The sequence below is a fragment of the Lycium ferocissimum genome, chromosome 10 (genome assembly GCF_029784015.1).
Source record: "Lycium ferocissimum isolate CSIRO_LF1 chromosome 10, AGI_CSIRO_Lferr_CH_V1, whole genome shotgun sequence".
NCBI classification, from domain to species: Eukaryota; Viridiplantae; Streptophyta; class Magnoliopsida; order Solanales; family Solanaceae; genus Lycium; species Lycium ferocissimum.
Genome location: NC_081351.1, coordinates 44,598,137 through 44,612,682, shown reverse-complemented (window position 1 = coordinate 44,612,682; position 14,546 = coordinate 44,598,137). Strand labels below are relative to the sequence as shown.

General features: G+C 35.1%; 1 protein-coding gene and 1 long non-coding RNA gene across 3 annotated transcripts; both read left to right on the top strand.

The window, feature by feature from the left end:
- Positions 1-716: 716 nt before the first annotated feature.
- On the top strand, positions 717-2,604 carry LOC132034023 (premnaspirodiene oxygenase-like). The gene is made up of 2 exons (XM_059424234.1): positions 717-1,715; positions 1,858-2,604. The coding sequence occupies exons 1-2, from the start codon at positions 804-806 to the stop codon at positions 2,470-2,472; spliced, it is 1,527 nt and encodes a 508-aa protein (XP_059280217.1). The 5' UTR covers positions 717-803; the 3' UTR covers positions 2,473-2,604.
- A 3,522-nt stretch (positions 2,605-6,126) lies between these two features.
- LOC132035500 (uncharacterized) lies at positions 6,127-14,183 on the top strand. 2 transcript variants are annotated; one of them, XR_009409280.1, is made up of 3 exons: positions 6,127-6,493; positions 6,584-7,021; positions 13,677-14,183. It is a non-coding gene; the product is annotated as an uncharacterized LOC132035500 (long non-coding RNA). The 2 variants fall into 2 exon arrangements; XR_009409281.1 differs by lacking the exon at positions 13,677-14,183 and adding an exon at positions 7,626-8,253.
- The last annotated feature ends 363 nt before the right edge of the window (positions 14,184-14,546 follow it).

The following is a 14,546-nucleotide window of genomic DNA, read 5'->3' as shown; positions in this document are numbered from 1 at the left end:
CTATAAAAGCAGCCCTGTGAATTATCATATACGAACAATTCCTCTCATTATCTCAAAGTTATTCTTTTCAATTTTGTTTCAGGGCAACTGTATTCTTGCAAACTCCAAACTGCTAGTTATGAGTAAACGTGTTAGAGAGTGTTGTAGAATTTTGGAAAGTCTCAAACAATTCACCCCCTAACAGGACTGAAATCACTTTTAAGGCAATCGCCCGCCACGATATAATATTTTATTCAAAAAGTTGCTTTCTGTTGTCCATTTTTTCATTATTGATACTGTCATATTTTTCTAACCATTTGAAACAGCTCTCTCGCACGCTTATCACATTGCTCTCCTGTCACGTCAACATCAATAGTTTCATTGATAGAAGTCATAGAACCATTAGCATTAAAAAACATGGTCCCATGGAAAGTATGAGGTAGTGAGTGCACGTTTTCTTATTAATTTAATAATATAAAGTAGTCCTTCATTTTAAAAAAATTATTTTAGTTTGATTTGATATAAAATTTAAAAAATAAAGAATTTTTTTTGATGTGTGTGGTTTAAAATAGATTTTAAATATTTGTGTGACTGTAAATCATATCATAAAGTTAAATTATTTCTAAATATAAAAAAGTGTCAATTTTTTTAGGACAAACTATTAAGGAAAGTAGGATAATTTTTTTGGGAGAAAAAGAATATGTTTGAACTTTCTGCAAAGAGAAAGTAGTACGAGATTTTAGTCTCAAACATGTAAAATTAGCTCGTTATATAACAAGAAGCATGTATCCATAAGATAATATTCCATTTCCTCCTTCCTAAAAATGGAGACTCAACAATTACCCTTCATCTTCATTTCACTCTTGCTATTCCTTTACTTCTTATTCCGTCTTTTTCAGATATCGAAGGAATCAGAAACCTTAAACAAAAAATTGCCTCCTGGTCCATGGAAGCTCCCTTTTATCGGGAACTTGCACCAGTTAGCAAATGGACTCCTGCCACATCATACTCTCAGAAGCATATCGCAAAAATATGGGCCACTGACATATTTACAACTTGGAGAAATTTCAGCGATTGTCGTGTCTTCACCTGAAATGGCAAAAGAAATCATGAAAACTCAGGACGTTCGCTTTGCAACTAGGCCCCAAAGTATGACCGGAAGTATTATTTTCTACAACTACTCGGACATAGCACTATGTCCATACGGTGATTACTGGAGAAATATGCGCAAAATATGTGTCCTGGAACTTCTTAGCGCAAAGATGGTCAAATCATTTTACTCAATTAGACAAGAAGAGATGTCAAGTCTCGTCTCATCTATCATCAATTCTAAGCCTGGCTCGTTGGTCAACCTATCAAGCAAAATATTTTGGTTTACAGGTTCTGTAACTTGTAGATCGGCTTTTGGAAAAGTTGTTCATGATCAAGATACGTTGATAATGCTGGTGAAAGAGGCAGTGTCATTATCTGCAGGATTTGACTTGGCTGATTTGTTCCCTTCGCATAAGTGGCTACATGGGATCAGTGGGATGAAGTCCAGATTGTTGAAGGCCCGCGAAAAGGTCGATATAATTTTGGAGAAGATCATTAATGAGCATCGGGGAAGTCGAGTGAATGGTAAAAAAGGTAATGGTGAGTCCGGAGGTGAAGACCTGATCGATGTTCTACTACGAGTCATGGAGAGTGGGGAATTTGGAATCCTAATCACAAATGAAAATATCAAAGCAATTGTTTTTGTAAGTATAGTCGTGCCATCCAAAAAAAATATCGTTTCTTTTTAATTTTAGTATTGTTAAACTTTGAAGTTGACTTTTTATGCTAGAACTCAAGTTTGAATTACAAAAAATTCGGTAAATTTTGATAACCTTTTACGTGCAGGAAATGTTCATGGCAGGAGCTGAAACATCATCAACAACAATTATTTGGGCGTTGTCAGAAATGATAAAAAATCCAAGTGTTATGGCTAAAGCACAACTTGAAGTTAGAGAAGCCCTACAAGGAAAGAAAACATTGGAGGATACTGATTTAGAAGAGTTGAAGTATTTCAAATTAGTGATAAAAGAAACACTAAGGTTACACCCTGCAGCTCCTCTATTAATCCCAAGGGAATGTAGAGAAGAAACACAAATTGATGGATACAATATACCTATCAAAACTAAAGTCATAGTGAATGCGTGGGCAATTGGAAGAGATCCAAAATATTGGGATGATCCAGAAAGCTTTATACCTGAGAGATTTGAGGATAGTCCTATTGACTTCAGAGGGAACCATTTTGAATTTATTCCATTTGGCGCAGGAAGAAGAATGTGTCCGGGAATGATATCCGGTTTAGCTACTGTAGGGCATTCTTTAGCGAAGTTGTTGTATCACTTCGACTGGAAGCTTCCTGAAGCGGTTAATCTGGATGATTTCGACATGACCGAAGCAGAAGGAGTAGCAGCCAGTAGAAAGAATGATCTTTGTTTGATTGCTACTCCTTTTGGTCTCTCTTAACAATAAAGTAACAACACATGTCACTGGCTACTACATGTCTATCAGCCAGTGATTATCAATAAGTTGTTTCTTTTTTACATGGTGTATCTGTATCTCTTATGTGAACAGTATAAACTTAGTTTATCTCCTGGATATCATGCCCCAGGCGCAGAGCCACCCCATACTAAGGGTTGTCATCCGAACACCTTTCGCCGAAAAATTATATCGAATACATAGGTGAAATTTTGTAATATTTGGTTATATATCGCACAATGAACACCCTTAAATAACTGTGTGCTACAGCTGAATGGTTAAGGGTGTTCAAAGTTAGTATTGTTCTGCGGCATCGAGTCTTGCTGAAGCAATCGGGTGGGCTTTTATATTATAAAAACGAAGCTTGCCTCACAAGCACTACATTTCTTTGTAATAGTACAACTCAAATCAAAGCAAACTTACGTTGCCAATAATTTTTTTTGTCATATCCCTCCTTTACTTTCTATTGTTTTAAGCATTTTTTCTAAATGTTTGTCTTATAAAAATAGTACTAAATTAAAAAGGTTTCACTAATAAACTTTTTAGAGTATTTTTTTCCCCCATATCGCTCCTTTACTTTCTATTATTTTAAGTAACATTTCTAAAAGTTTGTCTTAATTAAAATAAAAAATCAAAAAGGTTTCAATCAAACCTTTTAATTTGTTTCTTATGAGAAAATTTGTCTTATTCATGTTTTTCACACCGTGTGAAGCAAAATAAGTTTATTAGTTTTATTTAAAAACAAAGTACAATTGGCTTGACTTTTAATTACTCAAGAAGTTTGTTTAAAACCTCGTGTCTGAACTCGTCAATAGATGGTTGCATGATTCGCTCCTCTCTGAATCTTTCGTTATTCTCTTTTGTTACATTTTAACTTTTTATTTTTATTGGTGCCTGATCATTTTCTTTACTGGACTCCCTTGAGTAATTTTCTTTGCTCAACTAAAACTTTAAGTGAAAACTCAAAAACACATTTCAAATTTTAGTGCTTGGATAATGCTCTTCAAATTTTAGTACTTCGATACTGCTCTGAGGGCAAATTACAAAGGAAATAGTAAAACTAAATATTATTTATTTTGATTTAAATTTTTTTGGCACCTACTCATTGAAAAAAATTATTTACTTTATAGTTTGAACACCCTTAGCCAGATTTCTGGCTCCGCCACTGTCATGCCCGCATGACTCAACTTGGAAAAAGATCAGAAAATTTTAGAAACAACTATAGATTTATGTATTTAATTGTCAAGATTGGTGTGCCATGAATCTTCTGTTGCCATTGTTTACTTTTTTATTTTAGTTGTAGAGTACGACAGAGGAGCCTGTGGAATATGGATACTGTCAAGATTGGTGTGCCATGCATTTTCTACCACAATTGACTTGATTATTTGAAGGAAAAATGACATAAATAACAAAGTTAACAATGGTGGAGAGACGAGACAAGAAAATGCTGACTTGATAATTGAAAATAACTAAGTAGTAGTGGTGGCAGAGACGAGAGGAAAACTGGTGGCAAAAATACTAGTTAATGATTCCCTTCTATCTGTTCAAGTCTTGGTGGACAAAGTAATTTGATACTTGTGCTAGTGAGAGTAGCAAGTACCCCGTGAAATTAATTAAAATCCGTACAAGTTGGCCCGGGTACTAAGCTTATAAAAGAAACTCATGCCACATCGATCTTTGAAAGTATCTGACATCTAAAGTTGTCATTGATAGAACCCTTAGCATTGAGTCAACTTGGGTGGACTCAAAGCAGCTATAAGTATCTGTTTTCACATCCGTTCAGTATAGTAGTGAGCTTTCAAAAAAGAAAAAAGGATTATTACTAGCTCTACTCCATAATATGGTTTCCTTTTTGAAATGGAGAGTCAAGTTTTACCCTTTCGTGCTCTTCATTTCACTCTTGCTATTCCTTTCCTTCGTCTTCCGTCCATTTCGGATATGGAAGGAATCAAAAGCTCCTAAAAAAAGATTGCCTCCAGGACCATGGAGGCTTCCATTTATTGGGAACTTGCACCAATTAATGAATGATCACTTGTCCCATCGTGCTCTCATCGCAAAAATATGTCCCCATCATGCACTTCCATCTCGGATAAATTTCAGCATTGTTGTATCTTCACCTTAAATGGCAAAAGAAATCATGAAAATTCTAGACCTCCACTTTGCAAGTAGGCCTAAGGTTATGACTGCAAATACCTTTTTTTATAATTACACGGACGTAGCAATATGTCCTTATGATGATTACTGGAGAAATATGTGTAAAGTGTGCGTCGTGGAACTTCTTAGTGCAAAGATGGTCAATCATTTAACTCAATTCGACAAGAAGAGATATCAAATCTCATTTCATCTCTCCGTTCCAGTGCGCCTGAATCATTGATCAACCTATCAAACAAGTTTTCTGCTTTCGGAAAACCTGTTCCTGATCAAGATAAGTCGATAATGCTGGTGAAGGAGGTAGTATCATTGTCGGCAGGATTTTACTTTGCTGATTTATTCCCTTCGCAAAAGTGGCTTGACCAGATTAGTGGAATGAAGTCCAAATTGTTGAAGGCTAACACAAAGGCGGATGTAATTTTGGAGAACATCATTAATGAACATCGAGAAAATAAGGCAAATGGTAAAAAGGGTAATGGTGAGTCTGGAGGTGCAAATCTGGTCGATGTTCTACTACGGGTCATAGAGAGTGGGGAATTTGGAATGCCAATCACCAATCAAACTATCAAAGCAGTTATTTTGTAAGTTTACTTCCATCTAAAACATCTCATTCTCTGTTCTCTTTTCATTTTATTAATTAGCTCTTAACATTAAACTTTTGAATTTAAATTTGTAATGCTAGCTAGCGCAAAACATTGAATCATCATATTATACTAAAAGTGGGAAGCTCCAAATGTCAAAGTTGGATTACCAAAATGTCCATTAAATATTGAATGACCATTTTAGCATTCATCTAAGAGTATAAAACGAATATTTTGCCCTCATTTAAACACTACTCTAATAATATTTACCAAACAGTAAAAGCATCTCATAATAAAATCATTCATAATAATTTCTCCTAATAATAACTACAAGAAAAAATATATTTGGCAACAAAATTATTTTTGTTGCCATAGATTGATTATTGTTGCAAAAAGTACTTTTGGCAACAATTTTTTTTTTTGTTGCATAGACTTTTCCCAACGGCTGTTATTGCAACAACGTGCAACAATTTTTTTTTTTTTGGTTGTCAAAAATAACTTTTGCAACAATAATCAATACAATGGCAACAAAATTAAATTCTTTGCCAACAATAAAACTAAGTTGTTGCCAAATATTAAATTTTTTGTTGTCATTTCTATACTTTGTTGTAGTGAATCACTAAAATAATAATTTTGATGAAACTCTTACACTTCTTGCGATTAGTATCTCAGTAAGAAAATCTGAATAGCCACACATAAAATAGTACTGAATTCTTAAAGTTTTAACCAAAATAAAATAAAATAAAATTTAAAGCACTTAAATGTTAGAGAACATTCACCCAATACGTGATCTGATTGTGAGAGCAATGAAGCACTTATTAAATTGTATTAATTGGGCATTAGTGTTAAATTGATGGATTTATGGAAAAACCCTTACGTTTTCCAACGTAACTTCTCATTTGTTAAAGCTTGACCATTCAGATTCTTTGACGATTATATGTGATCATTCTTAGCTTATAAATACATGGCGCTTCACATTCTTTTTAATATCTTTATTGTTGCTTTGTAGGTGTTTGCTAATTTGAGATCATTGGAAACTGGATTCAAGAATTAAAATTTGTTTGTGGCGTAGAAGATCTGCCTAATTTTACATTGACTTTATATATAGCTTTTGTTCTCTCAAGGAGTATATTGTTTATTTTGTCCTATTTCACACCTTTTAATATGTTGGAGAGAGCACATTTGTAATTCTTCTAATTAAAATTCTTTCTGCTTTCTTTTGCTAGGGGTGTTTTACACGGATTGAAATTGGAGCTTTGGAACGCCTGAAATTATAGGTATGTCAAGTAAATTAGATTTTTGCTTTGTATAACATATTTGCTTAGGTAATAACTAGATATTTTAACATCATAAATTTTCAAATGCAGATCAACTTCAATCTAGTGCAAGATGGGGAATTTTAGTCGTGACAGCAAGCAGAGGCGAATCCAGAATTTCAAGAGGATAAGTTCACTATTAGCTATAGGTTTTTTTTTTTTTTTTTTAAATTTCTTTTGCCTTTGGTTCGTTATAGCTTAGTGCTTATGGGGTTTTTTGATTTCTTTTGCCTTTTGGGATTTGGGTAATTAAAAATAAAGGAAAAAAATTTCATTAGAGGTGATATAAAATAGAAACACGATTTTCACTTTCGGGTAATTAGAATTATAGAAGAAAAATGATTTAGAATAATATAAAAAGGAAAGTTAAAAGGCTGCTTTAATTAAATCACAGAACGTGCAGGAGCTTCGATCCCGAGACCTTGAGGAAATAAACACAACCGTTAGCCAGTGCTCCACTCGACTTGGTTTGATCATGTGCTCCTTCAGGTAATATTAGATATACTAGTAACTATGCCGCGCTTCGCGCGGTTAGGTGAAATCCTAAATTTACGAAATAATTTGTTTTCTATATGTTATCCTATATTAAACATAACCAAAAAGTACAGGTTGATATTTCTATTGAATTCAGATAAAGAAGTATTCGAAGAATTAAAAATTTGATCAAATATTCCTTTAAGGAAGTTGATTTTTAGACCTTTTAGTCGTCAATTTCCCATCAACATCTTATTTTGCTATATATACGGAAATGTGTTTTCTATTAATTTCTATTTTAAATGTAAATAGACATTTAAATCCTGAGCCTGCCATTATTTTGGTGAGCTACACGTTAATACACATTTTCATTGTTTTCTCTATTACAACATTAAAAATAAAAAAAAATTATAGGGAAGGGGAAAGGCCAAACAATAAGGAAAAAAAGAAAAACACTTTTCGGATAAAAAATATTAATTAATAAACATTTATTCATGATTCCACCAACTTGTCATAATATATTCTTTTAACACCCTACTAAGATTCTTTGACATAACGAATTACTGAGGAACATTCCATTACATATGAATTAACTCATTTATGTGAGCATATGTGATAGCTCCATGGGCAAGGATGGCGCTATAGATGTCCGAAGAGGATTGTCGTCAAGGTCACAAGCTAAGGAGATGCAATCAAGGTTGCTGGGCTTTAATTGGAAATCAAGAAGATGCTTATCGCGGAAGAAAAACCCAAGAACGAGTCTAAGAATTATGGAGACGAATGGGCTAGATGCTACACATATTTTATGATCTAAGTCCAGGCTCAAGAGGAGGAAGATTGGGGCCCACATGGAGCCCAAAAGAGCTTAAATTCAAGCCCACATGGGGCTAAAATTTTTGCCAAAAAAAAAGAGCTTAAATCCACCCCAAATTGGATAGGAGAAAGTCACGTACAAGGTGGCTTTTAGGAAACCTTTTCCTTATTCTATTAGGGAAGAAGTTTGCCAATTATTTTACATGCTTTCCTAGTTTAATCCTAATTAGGTTTTAGTATTTAATTATTTTCATAAAAGTGGATTCTAATCCAATTCTATTTGGGATAAGTTTCCCCTATATATAGGGGTGGATTTTGTTATTTTCATTAGACAAATATTATTATTATTGAGAGTTTCTCTACTTTACAGCTTTGTATGTGGCTACTTTGGATTTATCTTGCAACATTATAAGAACGATTCTTTTAAGAGGTAAGATTAATTCGTATTTGATATCTTTTGGTTCTTATTCATAAATTAAAGAAGGTAATTAGTCTTATACTAGTTATTGTATCTAGTTCTTTGAAATAGGGGTCTAGATCACCTTTTGATCTAAGTTCTTGAATTGACTCTATTAGTATCATAATTAGCTTTAATTCGTTAATTTTTAATACTAAGATCGGGATTTTATTCTTGAATTTCGTCTATCTTTACATTCTTGTATTTAATCTTCGTATTTTCGCTTCCACGCTATAATTTTGTTTAGTCAAGTAACCCGATTCTTATCAAGTGGTATTAGAGCGGTGCTATCAAGGTTCCGTTCTTGATAATTTTGGGAGTTTCGCAAAAAAAAAAAAAAAAAAAAAAAAAACTCTTTTTCTTTTTAGTAGCTTAAAATAGTAAAGCTTAAAAAAAAATCTTGCAAATTAAGAAACACCATAGTTATTGTGTTTCTTGTATTTTCCATTCTTGTATTTTCCAACATCAAGAAGGAAAAGCAAGAAGAGGGGAAGTTTGGGATTTTTTTTTCTTTCTTTTCATACAAATTGGTCTTTTTCTTGTCTCGCCAAACCCAATCCGTCTGGGAGTTGGTAATTTTTTTTTTCTCTACATCTTACTTCTAAAGGATTGTTACTAGTAGGGTTTATATATAAATCCTAAAGGAACCAGCCAAAGGTAGTAATTTGAGTGGAAAAAGGCAGGAGAGGGTGAGATCAATTGAGGGGAAAAGCCGAATTGAGAGATATTTGTTCTTTAATTTTTTTTTTTCGAGATGTCTTAAACAGGAAAGGAGAGTGAAAAGCACTCAAAACAACAACTTAGTCGAGATGCTCAGAATGATTACCGCCCGACTTGAAGCGTTAGAGGCAGCCCAAAATCCACCTAATCCGGTGAACATAGCCGATGTGCGGAGAATCCAACAACATTCGATTCCTCAGGTTAGGAGATAAGCTATTTGACCTCCTCAATTCCAATAAGGTGAGGATCAGTTTGGAGAACGAATTTGAGGAAGCTTACCAAAGGAGGAACGGAAGAAGGGCATCACGAGCTAAGGCTGAGGATGAAAATCTTAGTAGCATTAAGATAAAGATCCCAATTTTCAAGGGAACAAGAGATCCAGATTTGTACCTTGATTGGGAGAGAGAGGTGGATGCCATCTTTGACTGTCATAACTACTCTGAAGGTAAGAAGGTTAAACTTGCTGTGGTTAAATTTTCTAACTATGCTGCTAGTTGGTGGAAGAAATTTAGCAGAGACAAACTAGACAATGGAGAACCGCCCGTTGTGACATGGGACGAGATGAGGAGGGTTATGAGAAAGCGTTTTATGCCATCACACTTTCAAAGAGATCTGCAACAACGCCTTCAAACTCTTAGGCAGGGTTCTAAGTCGGTGGATGATTATTTTAAGGCAATAAATATGGCTATGATCTAAGCAAATTGTAATAAAGAAGAGGAAGCCACTATGGCTAGGTTTCTTAATGGGTTAAATGGAGAAATAACTGATAGAGATGATTTGGTAGAGTTGGCTGAAAAAATAGAAAAATAGATTAAAAGGAAGCAACAAGCTAGCTCATGGAAAAATTGATCTACTACAGCTCCAAGGAGGCTATCGCCAACACATGAGGAGAAAACTCTGCCTAAAGCACAAGATGATAAGGGAAAAGGTAAATGGGAGGCCAAAGATGGAGGTAAAACTTTTAACACAAAAACTTCTACTCCTTCTACACCTTCTAGTGCGATACAAGTCACAAATGTTAAGGGAGGGGACATAAGGCATTTGAACGTCCAAACAGAAGAACTATCTTAAAGATAATGGGGAATATGAGAGTGAAAAAAGTGATGGAGAAGGAGAAGGAGGAGGAGGAGAAGAAGAAGAAGAAGAAGAAGAAGAAGAAGAAGAAGAAGAAGAAGAAGAAGAAGAAGAAGAAGAAGAAGAAGAAGAAGAAGAAGAAGAAGAAGAAGAAAAAGAAGAAGAAAAAGATGGTGCTGGGAGTGAGGACCAGAAAAAGATGGATCCTCATGTTGAGGGAACTTTTTTGGGGGTAGTTAGGCGTCTTAGGAACATTAATATGGGAGAGCTTGATGAGGCACAGAGAGAAAATATTTTTCATACACGATTTTGGATAAAGGATAAAATTTACTCTATGATTATTGACAATAGTAGTTGTGCTAATGTGGTGAGCGCATACTTGGTGGAGAAATTAGGAATTCCATGCACGAAACGTAAGACCAATTACAAGCTCCAATGGTTGAATGAATGTGGAGAGCTCGGCCGTGAGTAAACAATGCATGATTTCTTTTTCTATTGGGGGGTATTCTGATGAAGTTCTCTGTGATGTTGTACCAATGCAAGTTTGTCATATTTTATTGGGACGACCCTGGCAATACGATAGATATGCTTCCCACTGTGGAAGGAGAAATAAGTGCTCTCTTGAACATAAGGGGAAGAAGTATAATCTTGCACCCTTAACTCCTTCCCAACTGTATGAAGACCAACGACGATTGAAAGAAACAATGGGGAAAAATGGGGAAGGATAAAAAAAAAAGTAAGATAAGAGAGGAAAAAAATCAAGTGAGGCGTGAGGAGAGAGAGGACAACAACAAGATAAAAGAAAAGGTGGGAAAGAGTGATAAAAAAAAAAAAAAGAATTGGTGAGAGGAAAGAGGCTAAGGGTGAAAAAATAGTGAGCCTTGCAAAAGCCAAAGAGTGTTTACTTGCAAGAAAAGAGGGGTTGCCCATTATCTTGCTTACGTATACGGAAGTTATGATTAACACTAATTATTTAACTCATTCTTTGCCTAGTGTTGTTTCAAAACTTTTGCAGGATTTTGGCGATGTCTTTCCTGAGGATATCCCTAAGGGGCTACCCCCTTTGAGAGGAATAGAACATCAAATTGACTTTGTGCCTGGATTTCAATTACCGAATAGGCCTGCTTATAGAAGCAATCCTAATGAAAAAAGGGAACTACAAAGACAAGTAGAAGAGCTACTTGAAAGGGATTTGTGAGAGAAAGTATGAGCCCGTGCTCTTGGTACCAAAAAAAAGATGGTACTTGGAGGATGTGTGTGGATTGTCATGCTATCAACAAAATAATGGTAAAATATCCCCATCCTATTCCCCGTCTAGATGATATGCTTGACCAATTGCATGGTTCTAAAATATTTTCTAAAATTGATTTAAAAAGCGGGTACCACCAAATTCGAATGAATCCTGGAGATGAGCGAAAAACTGCTTTCAAAACTAAGTATGGCTTCAGATGAGTGGTTAGTGATGCCATTTGGTTTAACCAATGTGCCTAGTACATTCATGAGTCTAATGAACCATATCTTTAAGTATTTTCAAGGCAAATTTGTTGTGGTCTATTTTGATGATATTCTGATCTTTTTAACCTCTCTTGAAGAACATGTGGAACACTTGAGGTTAGTTTTTGAGGTGCTTAGGGAGCAACAATTGTATGCCAATCTGTGAAAGTGCATGTTTTGTGTTGATAAAGTAATATTTCTTGGTTTTGTTGTTAGTTCAAAGGGTGTTGAGGTTGATGAAGACAAAATTAAAGCAATTAAAGAATGGCCTACACCTACAAGCGTGACGGAAGTTAGGAGTTTTCATGGACTTGCTAGTTTTTGTAGGAGATTTATGAGGGACTTTAGTACAATTGTTGCACAATTAACTGAAGTCGTTAAGAAGGATAAGGGTTTTAATTAGGGAAAATAACAAGAGCATGCATTTAATGTCTTGAAAGATAAGTTGTGTTCTGCTCATTTGTTAAAATTACCTGATTTTTCTAAATCCTTTGAAATTAGATGTGATGCTGGTGGATAAGGTACGAGGGCTGTTTTAATGCAAGACTCTAAGCCTATTGCATATTTTAGTGAGAAATTGAGTGGAGCTACATTGAATTATTCTACTTATGATCGTGAGTTATACCCCATGGTAAAGGCTTTGGCTACTTGGCAACATTACTTGTGGCCGCGTGAGTTTGTGATAAAGACTGACCATAAGTCATTGAGGTACTTGAAAGGCCAAGCTAAGTTGAGTAGGCGACATGCTGAGTGGGTGGAGTTCATTAAGACGTTTCCTTATGTGATTTCATACACGCAAGGTAAGGACAATGTGGTGGCTGATGCATTATCTCGAAGATACTTTCTTGTCTCTATTCTTTCTTCTAAACTAATGGGGTTTGAGCACATTAAAGGTTTGTATCTTGATGATTCTAATTTTGGGGTTGCTTATGCTACATGTTTGAAGGGACCCTTTGAGAAGTTCACGTTACGTGATGGATTCCTTTTCAAGGAAAATAAGTTGTGTGTGCCAATATGTTCATTGCGTGAGGTTTTTATAAAAGAGGCATATTGCGCGGGCCTTATGGGACACTTTAGAGTGCCAAAGACCTTAGATATACTTGCTGAAAATTTCTTTTGGCCTGGCATGCGCAAGGATGTAGAAAAATATTGTGCATAGTGTTTGGAATGTAAACATGCTAAATCTAGGGTTTTACCACCTGATTTGTACACGCCTTTACCTGTTCCGATTTCACCTTGGATAGATATCTCTATGGATTTTGTCTTAGGTTTGCCAAAATAAAGTATGGTAAGGATGGTGTCTTTGTTGTGGTAGATAGATTCTCTAAGATGGCTCGTTTCATTCCATGCTTGAAAACTAATGATGCTTTTCATGTGGCTGATTTGTTTGTTAAAGAGATTGTGAAATTACATGGCATACCTAGAACTATTGTTAGTGATAGGGATATGAAGTTTCTGACCTACTTTTGGCATGTTATTTGGGGAAGGTTAGGGACCAAATTGTTGTTTTCTACTTCTTGTCACCCACAAACTAATGGGAAAACTGAGGTGGTGAATAGAACTTTAGGTAACATGTTGAGGGCTATTTTGAAAGGTAAATTAACTTCTTGGGAGGATCGCTTGCCTTTGGTGGAATTTGCTTATAATCGAACTATTCATTCTTCTACTGGGTCTTCTCCTTTTGAAGTTGTTTATGGTTTTAATCCCCTTACTCCCCTTGATTTAGTGCCATTGCCCAATGTTGCTAGTCTTGATGGAACAAATAAAGCTGAGATGATGAGAAAGATATGAACTAGACTGGCCATTGAAAGGAGGAATGAGCAAGTTACTTTGAGAAGAAACAAAGTGCGAAAACAAGTCATCTTTGAGCCTGGGGACTCAGTTTGGGTTCACATGAGGAAAGAAAGGTTTCCTTCTAAAAAGGAAGTCTAAATTGCATGCTACAGGCGATGGACCTTTCAAAGTTCTTGAGCGAATTGGAGACAATGCTTACAAGTTGGATCTACCTGGTGAGTATCAAGTAAGTGCTACTTTCAATGTTGCTGGCTTGTCCTTGTTTGATGAAGGGTTAAATTCAAGGACGAATTCTTTTCAAGAAGAGGGGGATGATAGCTCCATGGGCAAGGATGATGCTATAGAAGCCCTAAGAAGATCGTCGTCAAGGTCACAAGCTAAAGAGATGCAAGCCAAGGTTTTGGGCTTCAATTGGAAATCAAGAAGATGCTTATCGTGGAAGAAAAACCCAAGAACGAGTTCAAGAATTATGGAGAAGAATGGGCTAAATGCTACACATATTTTATGATCCAAGTCCAGGCTTAAGAGGAGGAATATTGGGGCCCACATGGAGCCCAAAAGAGCTTAAATTCAAGCCCGCATGGGGCTGAAATTTCTGCCCAAAGAAAATGAGCTTAAATCCAACCTAAATTGGGTAGGAGAAAGTCATGTACAAGGTGACTTTTAGGAAACCTTTTCCTTATTCTATTAGAGAAGAAGTTTGCCAATTATTTTACTTGCTTTCCTAGTTTAATCCTAATTAGGTTTTAGTATTTAATTATTTTCATAAAAGTAGATTCTAATCCCACTCTATTTGGGATAAGTTTCCCCTATATATAAGGGTGGATTTTGTTATTTTCATTAGACAAATATTATTATTATTGAGAGTTTCTCTACTTTATACCTTTGTGTTTGGCTACTTTGGATTTATTTTGCAACCTTATAAGAACGATTCTTTTAAGAGGTAAGATTAATTCGTACTTGATATCTTTTGGTTCTTATTCGTAAATTAAAGAAGGTAATTAGTCTTATACTAGTTATTGTCTCTAGTTTCTTTGAAATAGGGGTCTAGATCACCTTTTGATTTAAGTTCTTGAATTGACTCTATTAGTATCATAATTAGCTTTAATTCGTTAATTTTGGATACTAAGATCAATTAGGGTTCTTAGCACTTAATCTTGAAATTTGGGGATTTTATTCTTGAATTTC